The sequence below is a fragment of the Trachemys scripta genome, chromosome 6 (genome assembly GCF_013100865.1).
Source record: "Trachemys scripta elegans isolate TJP31775 chromosome 6, CAS_Tse_1.0, whole genome shotgun sequence".
In the NCBI taxonomy this organism is placed as follows: Eukaryota; Metazoa; Chordata; order Testudines; family Emydidae; genus Trachemys; species Trachemys scripta.
Genome location: NC_048303.1, coordinates 123205868 through 123218484, shown reverse-complemented (window position 1 = coordinate 123218484; position 12617 = coordinate 123205868). Strand labels below are relative to the sequence as shown.

At 40.7% G+C, this 12617-nt stretch overlaps 1 protein-coding gene across 1 annotated transcript in view; it reads left to right on the top strand.

Moving 5' to 3' along the window:
* The window catches only part of TMEM271 (transmembrane protein 271), a 5379-nt gene extending 755 nt beyond the window's left edge, over positions 1-4624 (top strand). Inside the window, exon 2 of the mRNA XM_034774924.1 lies at positions 10-4624. Coding sequence (XP_034630815.1) covers positions 10-317 — 308 coding nt within the window. The 3' untranslated portion in view covers positions 318-4624. The remainder of the gene's footprint in view (positions 1-9) is intronic.
* Positions 4625-12617: the final 7993 nt, after the last annotated feature.

Sequence of the window (12617 nt, the reverse complement as noted above, 5' to 3'; positions counted from 1 at the left end):
GCTGCGGAGGAGCGGGCGGGCGGCGGGCGCCGCGGCCGAGCCAGGGCTCCATCTTCTCCAGCGAGGAGCCCGAGCTGTCCCCCGCCGACTGCCCCTTCCAGGCCGTCTCCTACATCAACGTGGGCGTCTTCCACGTGTTCGACGAGGCCGGCGTGGAGGTGCACTGCGGCGGGCACCCCTCGCTGGAGCTGCCCGGCTACTCGCCCATGGACCCCGAGCTCAACCCGTCCTACCCCTACTGCTACCCGCTGCCCCACGAGCAGCCCCCGGCCTACGAGGAGATCTACCCCGGGGAGCCCAGCGCCAACAGCAGCTAGCGAGGGGCCGGCCCCGGGGACCCGCACCTGCGCTGACAATCAGCCGCTAGCACCAGGCGGCCCCTGCCCTAGCTGGGGGGACATACCCGCCGGCAGCAGCATCCCTTCGGCTCACCGCACCGGCCCGCGCAAAAAGCGCGCAGCCCTCGTCTCGCCGCGCTAGCGCCCGCTGGGGCGAGGCCGAGGCAAAACGCTTGCAAAAGATCAACCTCTGGCTCCATCACCGCACGTGGTGAGACCCCCGCCACAGCCCCACGGGGGGTGACTGAGTGAGCCCACTAGGACATTTTTCACGATCATGGTTCTGTCTGATGGAGTTTTTCATCTGTCGTGTCTGTTAAATATCGAGATTGAGTTTTAAAAGGCTGGACCAGAACCGTTTAGGAGTTGGTTCTTTCCGCCCTGATGTCTCTTTGGCCAATTTTTTTTTTAAGTGAATCATCATCATAGTCTTTTCTTCAGCTTTAACGGTACAAAAGTATACCATTTATGATAACCAGCCCGGGTAAGGGGAAAAGTGTAATAAAGCTTCTTTACCTCTCAAGCAGAGAAATTTTTAACAACGAAAAGACGTTCCTATAGTGTTTACCACAGCTGTTTGGGGAAATTCTTATGTTTACACTTTCTTGAAGATTTAATTTCTATTTAAAATTTAGTGAGAGTTAAAACCTGTGTTGGGTCTGGTAGGATGCACATTAAACGCCCCTGCACTTTCAGAGAAAAAAGGAAAAGGAAACAGCAACATTTTTGTACACTAATGTGCCTGCTTTTGTTAACTTCTTACTGTAAAAGCTTTGGAACGTCTATAATGAAAAGGTTTGGTAGATTCATTGCAATCTAAAATTGATCACCAGTTCCTTTACTAAAATAACTGAGTTGTTATTGGGATATAGCAATGAAAAGGCAGTCCAAATGTCACCTACATTCCTTTTTGTAAACAGGTTCTGTGTTTTTAATGCAAGGCAGGGCTCATTTTTGTTTTACACAAGTTTAATTTTGTACAACTATATAGTTTCTCTTGTAAAGAATCTCATCTTATTGTTATCAATTCATCAATCTGGTAAGCTTGAATATTAAAGTTTATTTTAAAATATATACTTTAAACAGCCTTAATTGATGTAATTGTCACAGTTCTAAAGGAGAAATTGTACAAACACACCTTCCAAACATGTTTTCAGAACCATACTTAAAATTCCCACTAAACCAGGAGAATAAAACAGTTGAAAGCGTAATTTAATGCACAGAAAACAAAAAAATCAGATTGTATTTGCTAACTTTTGTAAATTAGACATTAAAAAGGATTCCAGCCCAAAGTAAGAAACTATTAATCTTCATTTAGCAGCCTGCTGTGGGATGTCAGTTTATCAGATAGCGTGAGAAAGTAATAATTAAGGGAAACAACTACAGTGTATTTTTATGCTGCACAGAAAAGGTGAAGGTTTAAGTAATGTTGCCCAAAGAGCAAAAAAGCCACACTTCAGAGGGTGGTGGTCCACCTCTTTCTTCAATTAGCATGTATTAAAATGGAATCCTATACAAATAGGAACCCTTCTGTTAATCCTCATTTTGGAACCTACTGTGTAATGTCAGTGTATTAGATAGGAGGAGGAAGAGGTAGTTATGGGAAATCAGAATTATGGCATATTTTTGTGGGGGACAGAAAATTATTTTTAAATTTTAAGGCGCCAGGAGAAAAGTAATTTACAGCCTTAGAATCAGTAAAAGAACATTTTAGCCTAAAAACGTTGCTGCCTCTCTGCACTATTTTGTTTTCTAAAGTGTTTTGATTTGCACACTTTGTATAGCCTAAAATGCAGAATGCCTTAGAAGTCTTTTTAAAATAAACTTTATCTATGAAACACATAACAAATCTTTAATCTAGATATGGGATCAAATGCAGTTATTCCAAGTTTGCCAAGTAGTTCCAAATTGTGGAAGTCTAGAGATACAGTGCTGTTTATTTGGCTGAGATTTTATCCTGTGGAGAAGGCCAGCAGAAAGCCCTGTTTAAGTCCTACTTAAGTCTTCAAAATAGGCTTTATGCTGGCCCACTGCACAAGGGGGAAATTTCACCCTCTTTAAACCCAATCCTGTAGTCTTTACATACAGTGCTGATTTAGGCAAAAAAATCATATTTTATATAATAGAGAGAGCCAAGGTTGTGGGATTTGGTTTTTTGCTTTTGGTGGTGGTTTATTTTATTTTTATTTTTTTCTCAAAATGGGTAACTGAAGGAAGGATGCTAAATCCTTATTTAGGCTCCTGAATAAGTGGCTTGATTAGCAAAAATGCTGAGCCCCCAGCCACTCACTGAATTTAAAGGGGAATTGTTGGGTGCTGAGTACTTTTAAAAGTCAGACCATTACTTGAAATGGCTAAATAGAGATTTAGAAGGCTAACGACAGGTGTCTATTTTTAAAATCTTGGCTATACAATGGAATTTTTTAAAAACTTTAATAAAGAAATTGATTTTTAACAGGAAATACCAATATTTTAGGGTTCATAAAATTAGATAAGTCTGAAACTCCAGTTGTTCCAAAGACCAGTGCTCAGGGAAATAAATGGAAAGTCAAGAACGCTACCTATTACACTCAAGTTTAAATATAAAATAACTTTAAAGTCAAAATTTTAAAAGATTGTTAAATTCATAGCACTTTTTTGTTGTGTTATTTAAATATCTTTTCAGAATGCCATTATGTTTAAACATTGTTTGTGGATCAGCTAATTCCTAAATTCATATCTTCACTTTGGCTTTTTTTCCCTACTAATAGTTTAATTTAGTGATGGAAAACATGCCGGAAAAACAATCTAAATCCAACTACTACTGAAGTTAATGGGCGTTTTGTCATTGACCTCAGTGGGAGTAGGAGTCAGCACAAATGATTCTAGCTACTATACATAATACATGTGTAAAACAATATATTAGTCTTCTGGCACAACAGATAAGATGCAGCATGAAATATTAGCGCTCAGATATGTATTATTTGTATCACCAGAAGTGTGAAGAAGGTAACATGGTGTCACACACTTTTTAATTGATATAACATTAGGCAGGCAAATTGACCAAACAAGCCATGTTTTCTTAAAGATGGTATACAAATGTTTCAGGTATCAGGTGACTAACTTTTACGGTAAAACGCAAGTGTATTTATTTCTCAGTGAGAAGAAACTTACAAATACAAAGTACAAGAAGAAGCTTCACAAGCGTGATCCAAGTGTCATGGAGCCATTTTTAGTCATTTTGAAAATCGTTACTACATAGATTGAGCAATAATGTTAGAGTGTATATATGGTACTATGTCCAAATTGAAAATAGGCTGGTGTAGTATTAGAATTTTAGGTTAATTACATTGGATGGCATGAGCCCTCTAATCTTTTTTAAATTATATGTCATGTGAGTAAATGCAAAAGCAAATTTGATATAGGTCACGGGGGGGCCTAAACTACTTTACAGGATTTTATTCCATAAACATAATAAAACAAGGGGGGAAAACAACAAAAATATTGTTAAGATGTGTATCCCTACATACACACTCATTTAGGTCTCTGTCTTGCTTTAATTGAAGACCATGGCACCACTCCCATTGGGTCTGATCAGCCACCGCTTTGCACTTTGTTTAGTCACATCTGTGCAAAGGTACTATAAAGTGGGTTACCGACCTTGCAGCATTTCATCTCCATTTTCCAATGCCTTTTCACAGCTGTAAGTGATAAGACAGTGGAGAATCAGGCCCATTGTCTTCGGCCAGAGCAGAATTGGACCTCTATGTGGGGGGAAAAAATGCCACCAGCCTATTAGCAATTCAGATGAGTGATTTTCACACACTCCAACATCTTGCTTAATTAAGTTACTATATTTTGCATTGTAATTGACAGACAGGATAAATGTAAATTAAAAAAGAGCATTTGATGCTAAAAGAAAATTGTATTAAACTAGTACAGTTCATACTCTAAGTTTGATTTCACTATAGGACTTCTTTGGTTCACCAAAAAGCACTGTGGTGACTGGTATAACTTAGATATATTTCAAATGTCATGTTTAATCATCAGAAAAGGTTTCTAAAAAAAAAAAAAAAAAGTTAATGTGATGAGGGCAGTCTGTTTCTGCGTTTGGACTTAGTACATATGAAAACCTTTTCTCCATTTTGCCATTTAATCTGAGATTGATCCTCAACAAAAATGTCAATAATTGATATTGTAATTTTAGGATCAATAAAATATGTTTCAAAGCACAGCATATCCTATGAGAAAAGCCTAATGCTCTTCATTTCATCTTTCCTTCTTGTCTTATAGTTATACCTAACAGTGCTACTCAAAATAAGATTTAGTTGAAATTTCCAGGACAAAAATATGTTTTCAGGGATTTATACTAAGCATGAGATGGAAAATTGGCATTAAATTTATTAGCCCAGCTGTGAATTAAAATCTACTTAAGTAAGTTAAGCAATATTTTTAGTTATAGAGCATTCAGAGGTTTTTGGATGCCTTTTTAGTTATTTAAATACCCAATCGAGTTTTGTTTTGTTTTAATTTTATCTAATGAAATTCTTCAAGCACAATTGAGGTCTCTCTCCTTAATTCAGGCTATTAACTCCTTTTAAATTTAGTATGGGAGAATAAGATTGAATCCTTACTGTAGACTCGCCATTTTAAAACTTTGTTTTTCTAAATGGCCATTTAACCTCAAAAAGCTGCTATTGTACCTGACTAAACACAATCTATAGAATCACTGTGGTACTGAAACTCATAGTTTAGCAGCTATAAAATGGGGTACAGAAAGACCAGTAAAATTCCCCATCTAATGAATATGTTGCAACAATTCAGTTTAAATTGCACTGAGTTCAGAAAGAGCCCCCGAACCAACACACTGTCACCGAGAGGAATAAGAGCACTTCATTCGCTTGCATTGCTTTGGTATCAAGGTGTAAACTGTTGTGCTGCCTAACCATCTACGGATGAAATTGACCAAAGTGCAGAGGGACAAACGCAAGAACCTATGCACAACTTATGCTCTCAAAATAGGGTTTAAGTAGTGCCTGTGGTCCTCTGCGCAGGGATACATTTCACTCTGTGTTCAGACAGAGCAAATCATGTAATGGTGAACTAAGAGGCTATATACAGAGTTCTAATGATGTGATAACCCTGAGACTGAAGCATGAGGGTTTTGGATGCTGTAAGTGCCCTGTAATGGGTGCATCTCTCATTTACAACAGACCAAATCCTGAAGTCCCCTTTTCATTCCCTTCTTCAGGCCAAATCCCCATTGACTTCAATGGGTTTATCCTGGAATAATGATTAAAGATTTGGCCCAACAGTCCTATGCTGAGTTTCAGATATTTGAAAGATCTCACCAGATTTATAGAAGAAAAATGTTTCTATTAAAATATCATATCATGCTGCCTATTTGTAAGCTTATATGTATGATGGTGTCGATGGCCCAAAAGACCGGATTGCCTTAAGGGATTGATCATAGAAATAGCTGGTGTTTCACTTCCAGATTTGATTCTATGGTGATCCAATCTGGTAATGTCTAGTAGCTGGTTTTTTTATGTCTGATGGTCTTTGTGAATAAGTCAGTGGTCTCAGTCCTGTTCCTAGGGGACAGATGTCTACTGAACACCATAAAAGTCACCACCGTTGTCAATCTTGTTGCTATTCTTATCGGAGGTCAAGGTTTGAAAGGCATGAAGGCTGAAATAGTCTTATATGTGGTCCCTCTAGAACACAGTTAAGGCATAAGGGTGCGGTGAAGAGGGGAACTTGTACTGATATTTCTGGATAAAGAGGACTTCATGCCCTAGATCCATCATGGTGTTTAAGTGAGAATCTGCATTAGATATAGGGAAATATATCCAAGAGAGAGATTTTCAGCACACACTTTCGAAATCTTTTCAAAAACCACAATACTTTATTTTAGAGAAGGTGCTAGAAGTCTTTGCATTTTCCCCTTAGCCACCTTTAAATCCTAGTTCAGTTCACTAAAGCCTAATTAAATCCTCAGGAGTTTAAATTATTAAACTTAGGGGAAAGTATTTAAATTTAGGGAAAATATTAGCGTAATCCTGCCAGATACTGAGTGCACTTAATTCCTACGGAGGTCATAGGAGGAACTCAGCACCTTGCAGGATCAGGCCTGATGTGGCCCAAATTGTGGCAGTCAGTCACTCCCTGGGAAGGGAGTAGTGCCAAGCTGCACCACGTGGTGCAAGAGACAGTTCTTTCCAAAGCAGCACGGACTCCCTGCAGGCATGTCTGAGGTGCATTTAATCATATATTCATGATTAAAATTTATAACCTTACAAAGATGTCCATAGGGGAACGTAAGATTTGAGTAGATGCATGTATTTTCAGCTCATTTATACATATATTTTGAACCAAACTACTACTAAAAAAAAAAAGAGAGAGAGAGAGAAAATACTGCAAAAAGCGGATTGTGCTCCCACAAAAAAAAAAATCCATATGGAATTTCTGCCATGCTGCTGCCGCTCCAAATATCTGACAGTTCCTGGATTACCATGAAGTTGCTGGAACAGACCAAGGATGCTTTAGCTAAAGTCCTGCAGAAGGGATGAAACTGAAGTGCAAATATGTTGAAAGCTGTTAAATATTTCCAGGATGTTTTGATTATCCCTGAGTGCTCTCACGAGCTGCATAGGTGCTAGGAACAGCAAATTCCGTAATTTTCAGAAACAGATCAAGCGGTTGGATGATCTACTTTTATGATGCTTTTATGATGAGGAGGGGAAATATTTGCAAATGAAGATATACAGGTGCTAAATGGGACAACTTTTCTAAAAGACAAAACCAGAAGATTTAGAGAACCAGAGGTGATTTTCCAATCTGTGTTTCGTGGGCATTCGAAACGAAGAGAAGGCTGTTGAGATGATGGTTTTTCTATGATAGCTCTTGCAACTGACAGTAGAAAGGATCCGGGCCCAGAAATAGAAAGCACACTTGTTGTTCTTAGGCCCAGGCCGAAGACCAGCTAAAAGTTCTTGCACTTCACCAGCAGAAGTGATTTTGCAAGAAATCCCAGAACTGCAACTTTGGTGGACATTGATCAACAGATTTGCACCAAGCCTGATACTAACATTGAAACTAACTCTGAGACATGACTTCTGATTGTTGCTGAGAAATCACATTCTGCCTCTGACATGGTATGTTGCCATCTGAAGGGAACAGAAAGGGGTTTCTGCTAACACTGTGAAACTGGATTATTTCATTTAAAAGAGTTTGACTGGAATGGCATCATACCCTTCTACATCACCAAGAAATCATTACCCTGAGCAGTCTAGAGATAGTTTGCACTAAGTTTTATCCTGAACATTGCTTTAATGTACAATGATTTCATGTTCCTATACATACTGTATAACATACTGCTGTGGCTACATACTCATGACATTTATATGCTCGCATCTGGTATGTAAGTACATTGAGCAGGCCAAGCGTAGGGACTGCCTGCTGCTATGCCCATGATGGTTTGGTTTTGCGTATCTAGTAAGTGGTGGTGGGGCAGGAAATAGCACTGCAATTTGGATCAGAACCTGGCCCTGCTTTATGTAACAGTAAGAAGAGTGTTATCCCCTTACTGCCAAGGTTCTACACTTGACTCATCAATCTTGAGGACAGGTAGACCTGGTAAAGAAGGGAAACTGGTCCTTATTCCTTGTACTGGGGCCATCGAGATTTCTACAAAAACTACCATGTGGGAGTGAGGAAAGGCCCACCCCAAGCCCAATGAACGGTGGATAGGATGAGGGGGTAGGATACTGTCCTCATCTCCCTGTGAACACTACGGAAGTGATTTCATCACCTCTCGATGGGAGCTAGGTATTCTAACCCCTGTGTTCCTTCCAAACGGACTGCTCTCTTTGAGAGTTATTAGTCAGGAGACCTGTCTTGATCCACAATGTCTATTCAATCTCCCCCAGCCAAATGACTGCCAGAGCGGAATTCCCTACACATATGGAGTCAAGACGACACGGTGCTTGTGCATTGCCTCTCCTGTGCTCAGGGGGGAGAATGATATGGTATATTAAATTATTAGATCAGTCGGGGGTACAATAAATAGAAAAGAGGAAGGAGACATGAGAAAGCATTGCTAGTATCCTGCAGTTATACAGGGGTTTTTTGTTTTGTTTTTTAAACAAAAAACCTATCTACAAACATCCATTGTCTCATGTATCCCCCTGAAGTCAGTAGGAGGTTTACCTGCATCAGGTCTGCAAGATCAGACGTTCTCAGTCTGAATAATGCTGTTGAAAAGTCCCACATGCTGGTTTACCTCAAAAGCAGTGCTGGCCTTGTTCCAACAAATGCATCCATGCATGAAAAGCACAAACAGGGCTGAGACTACGGGAGTCCATTACTCTTTTGACAACAGCAGTAAAATAGATAAAAACACTATTTAAAGTAGCAACATCTCAGATTCAAAAATGCTTCATTACAGGGAACATGGACCTGGCCAGAGTGAGAATGGCTTTGGCAAGGCATCTACACACCACAGGAAAATGGATCTTTTCTTCCACAATATTTTCCTGACAACTATTGGGAACATATGCGGAAAGCTAACAGCAGCAGGGGATTTCAACTCACTGTCACATGTACTACCAGAACTGGTTTTCTGTTGTACAATGTTTTCAGGACTTCACCTGATGTCTGATTGACTCTAAACTTGCCATTTTTTCCTGGCAGATATCATAGTCATGCACACACATTTTTTTAAAACATATTCAGGGCTAACCTACAGTACTCTCACTCATATGGTGTAGTACGTTGTTCCAAGTGATGTCCCTATGAACTCAACCCAGCTGTTCACGGAGTAAGGGCTTACCAAACATGAGCAAGCGTATCCCAATCTAGCCCATGGTAAAAGAAGGGTCGTAAGCTCTATTGTCATCTCTGACCAGACTCTTGTTCCCTAAAGGTAAGCCAGGCTATTTGTTAGACGGGTCAGTGGAATGTTGCCTCGGGATCCCTTTAGGCTCTATGGAGGGTGTAACTGTGCGGCCAGTGCAGGGGAACAAGGGGGTACAAGGAATCCTCTTCAATGAATGGGCTCCCCACATTGTCACCACCTGTGCAATCTGGAGCAAGGACTGGGCAGAGGTTTGGCTCCACTCACCGCAATGCAGTTGTATCAGTGTGGGAAAGCGGGAATAAATTATACAAGACAAAGAGCTTGTGCAGCTTACTTCTCGCCAGGGTATCAGGGACTGATTCATGAGTGAGTCACAACTCAGTCCCTATCCTCCTCTGGGGGCAGCACAGCTCTGTGCCATCCCTAACATGGCCTGGATTGCAAGGTGCCTATGTAGCCCTTGATAATGTCATAAAGTACGAGGCCAGAATTAACTGCAGTCTTCAAAATGACACTTCGCAGATAAGGCCTGGGTAAATGATGCTTCTCTGGTGGAAATGTCTCAGTTGACTCTTGGTAGATAAAAGAAAGCCTCTGACACCACAATGAATGGTGTGCCACTTCCAAAGAAGCTCATCATAAAAGAAAAATCGGGATACCCAAGCCAACTAGCGGAGATAGTTAAATCAGAAGGGAAGTAAATCCAACCGAGAGCCACAAAACAGAGATCTTTGACCATTTCCTCTTTTTTCATCCTTGACAGTCATTTCAACTTGTTCATGTTTTCAGTGCTAGCTCTCAAAGAGTATAAAAGCGGGTAGAAGTAACACCAGCAAAGCATCCGGTAAAGGAGAACCGTTTTTACATTTCTGCTCTGAACAAGTGTGGACCATATTCTAGCCTGCAAGCTTAGAAAGCAAAAACAGAAATGATTAATTACTCTAATTAGGGCTCTAAATGGGGAAAAGCCAGCTCCCTCGAGCAAAAGCACACTGAATTTCCTCATTTATGTGCAATTGTATTGCTCAGAGGAAGAAGCCATCAAAGTGCATCTCCAAAACAAACATTTTCCGACTTTAATTTAAAAACACATTCAGGCCCTCAAAACTGAAATAACTAATGCTGAGATGCAAGAGGCTATCTAGCCCCTGGCCAACACCGCTCAACTGAAGCAAGCTCTTTCCCTGTGGAACTCTTATAAAAACCAGTGCATGGAACAACAATCATCTTTATGTCAGAAGTGTATAACTGAGTCCTGAGAGATGGCAGAGCAGGAGGACCGATTCTGACCTCTGTGATGAGAATCAGAAAGAAACCAGAAACCGTCCCATTGTACCAAAAAGAGAGCAGCCCATGAAAGGAATGTGTATGTTATTGACCGCTAGCTCTGCCCAAAGCTAAACAAAATCCCAGCAAAGTTTCTTGGTGACAGATGTTATGCAAAAAACCTTTTAGTTGGATTCTCAATTTGCTCCACTCAATCCAGTCACAGACCAACGTAGCAATATTCTTTCCTTGTACAGGATTCATTCCTATCCCAGTAGCCTAATAATGAATCATTATGCTAAATTTTGCTCGCGTTTTATAATGGATGCGAACTACACAATAGTCATAAATTGGGGAAACACTGACTCATCTCTAAATGACTGAGCACAAGAAGCGGGGATGCTTTGATCAGTGTGAAATTAACTTGCTCCTTAAACAGTTAATATTGAAGTTAATGAGCTACATGCTTCACATTTCTTAATGAAAATGAAAAAATGAAGGTTACTTACCAGGGACTGCAGCTGTTCGAGATGAGCGTCTGTACATTCACCCCACTGGGGGATGCGTCGGTGATAAGAATTTTCTTCTCACTTGGCTAGAACGCACTGAGGAACTGTGAAATCCCTGAGTATGGAAGATCCTTCCCTTCCTTTATTCCCAGGAGAACCACTAATCTCAGCTGAAGGAAAGGGCAACCGTGCATATTCCAACATTTTACAATCTTATGGTGCACTCTGGAGCATAATCCATAGAGTTAAGCTCACAGTGATTTACACATTCTAAAGAGGCAACATCCAGCAAAGGTGTTACTTGGTCTTACCAGAACAAGTGAGCAGGATGCCTGGACATTCCCAGAAGATGATGCCTGGAATGGGCTGAAGACATCAAGAACCAGATGCGGAAAGGAAGCTTCCCAGGTTTCTCTGGAGATGATATCCCACTTCTGGAGGGTTAGCAGATTGCCAGGCTGACGGCATCAGAAGTAAGGTAGAGCGAGGGCCTGTGGGGAGATAGTGGTTCTAGGGTAAGGGTTTCAGGGTTTGGTGGGGCCAGGTCTTAAAGTTTGGGAAAATTCCAATCAACTTCTGACTTGCTGAGGTTTATGAAGCTGAATTCAAGGGCCTAAACCTTTTTTCAGGCATCGCTAATCTCACATAAAAATAATATTGTAAATTACAGTAACCCCTAGGAATTTAGGTCTCACATTCCCTTCTCTGCTTCTCCCTTGCTCCTGGAGAGAGAGAGAGAGAGAGAGAGAGTGTGTGTGTGTGTGTGTGTGTAGTAATTTGCTGTTAGTTTATGCTAATATGTTGGGGACAGATTTAAGGCTCTGCTCACTCCCCATCTATATGCTCTACTGGGGAGTAGTAGATGCACAGCACTCAATACTGCTACACAGGGATATCACCAAAGTCACAATCCAGACCAGTGAGACTTCTTGTGTAGTAAGGGTGGCAGAACCCAGCTCTTAGATATTAGGTACCACAATTGTTCTTTAAATGGAACATGAGATGTAAAGTCCATTCTGTTACAGTGCATTTTCAGAGAACGTGTATTAGGTGAACAGCTGAACTAATTTCAGATCAAGAGGAAATCGGTGATTTGCGAAGGTCACATTAAAATCAAGCGATGGGGAGATATACATAAATAAAAATATAAACATTATAAATCTCACATCAGAATCGCAAGGCAGCATTACACATGGAGCCAGTTGTCTCTGAGGTTAGTGGTGTGCCAATCCCTGAGGGCCCTTAAATATAAAAAGACAAATGCATTTAGTACCTGCAATTAGCTTGTCACAGAAGGGCCACATTTTGTCATTATTGCTGTCTGCAAATGAAAGCTTTTCCATCAAGAAAGTGTTGGCCATTTAAGAAAGCCAATCCTCATGGGGCAGACAGGTCATCCTTTTCCATCTTCTCAGAGTGACCCTCTTACCGGAGAGCAGTAAGAGATCCATTTAGAAGCAAATGGAGTGAGAGTTAGCCTGTGATCTTCAAAACAGAATACAAAATTCAGCTGATGGAATAATTAAAGGAACATCAAAGAGGGGGAAAGAACCCTGCAGCGTTTGATTCATGGGGGTTGCATGAACTTCACTCATAAGCTCCCTTCGCAGTCATCTTCAGTAGGCGAACGCCTGTAAGTTCACCTGGAGACTGAGATGAACATCC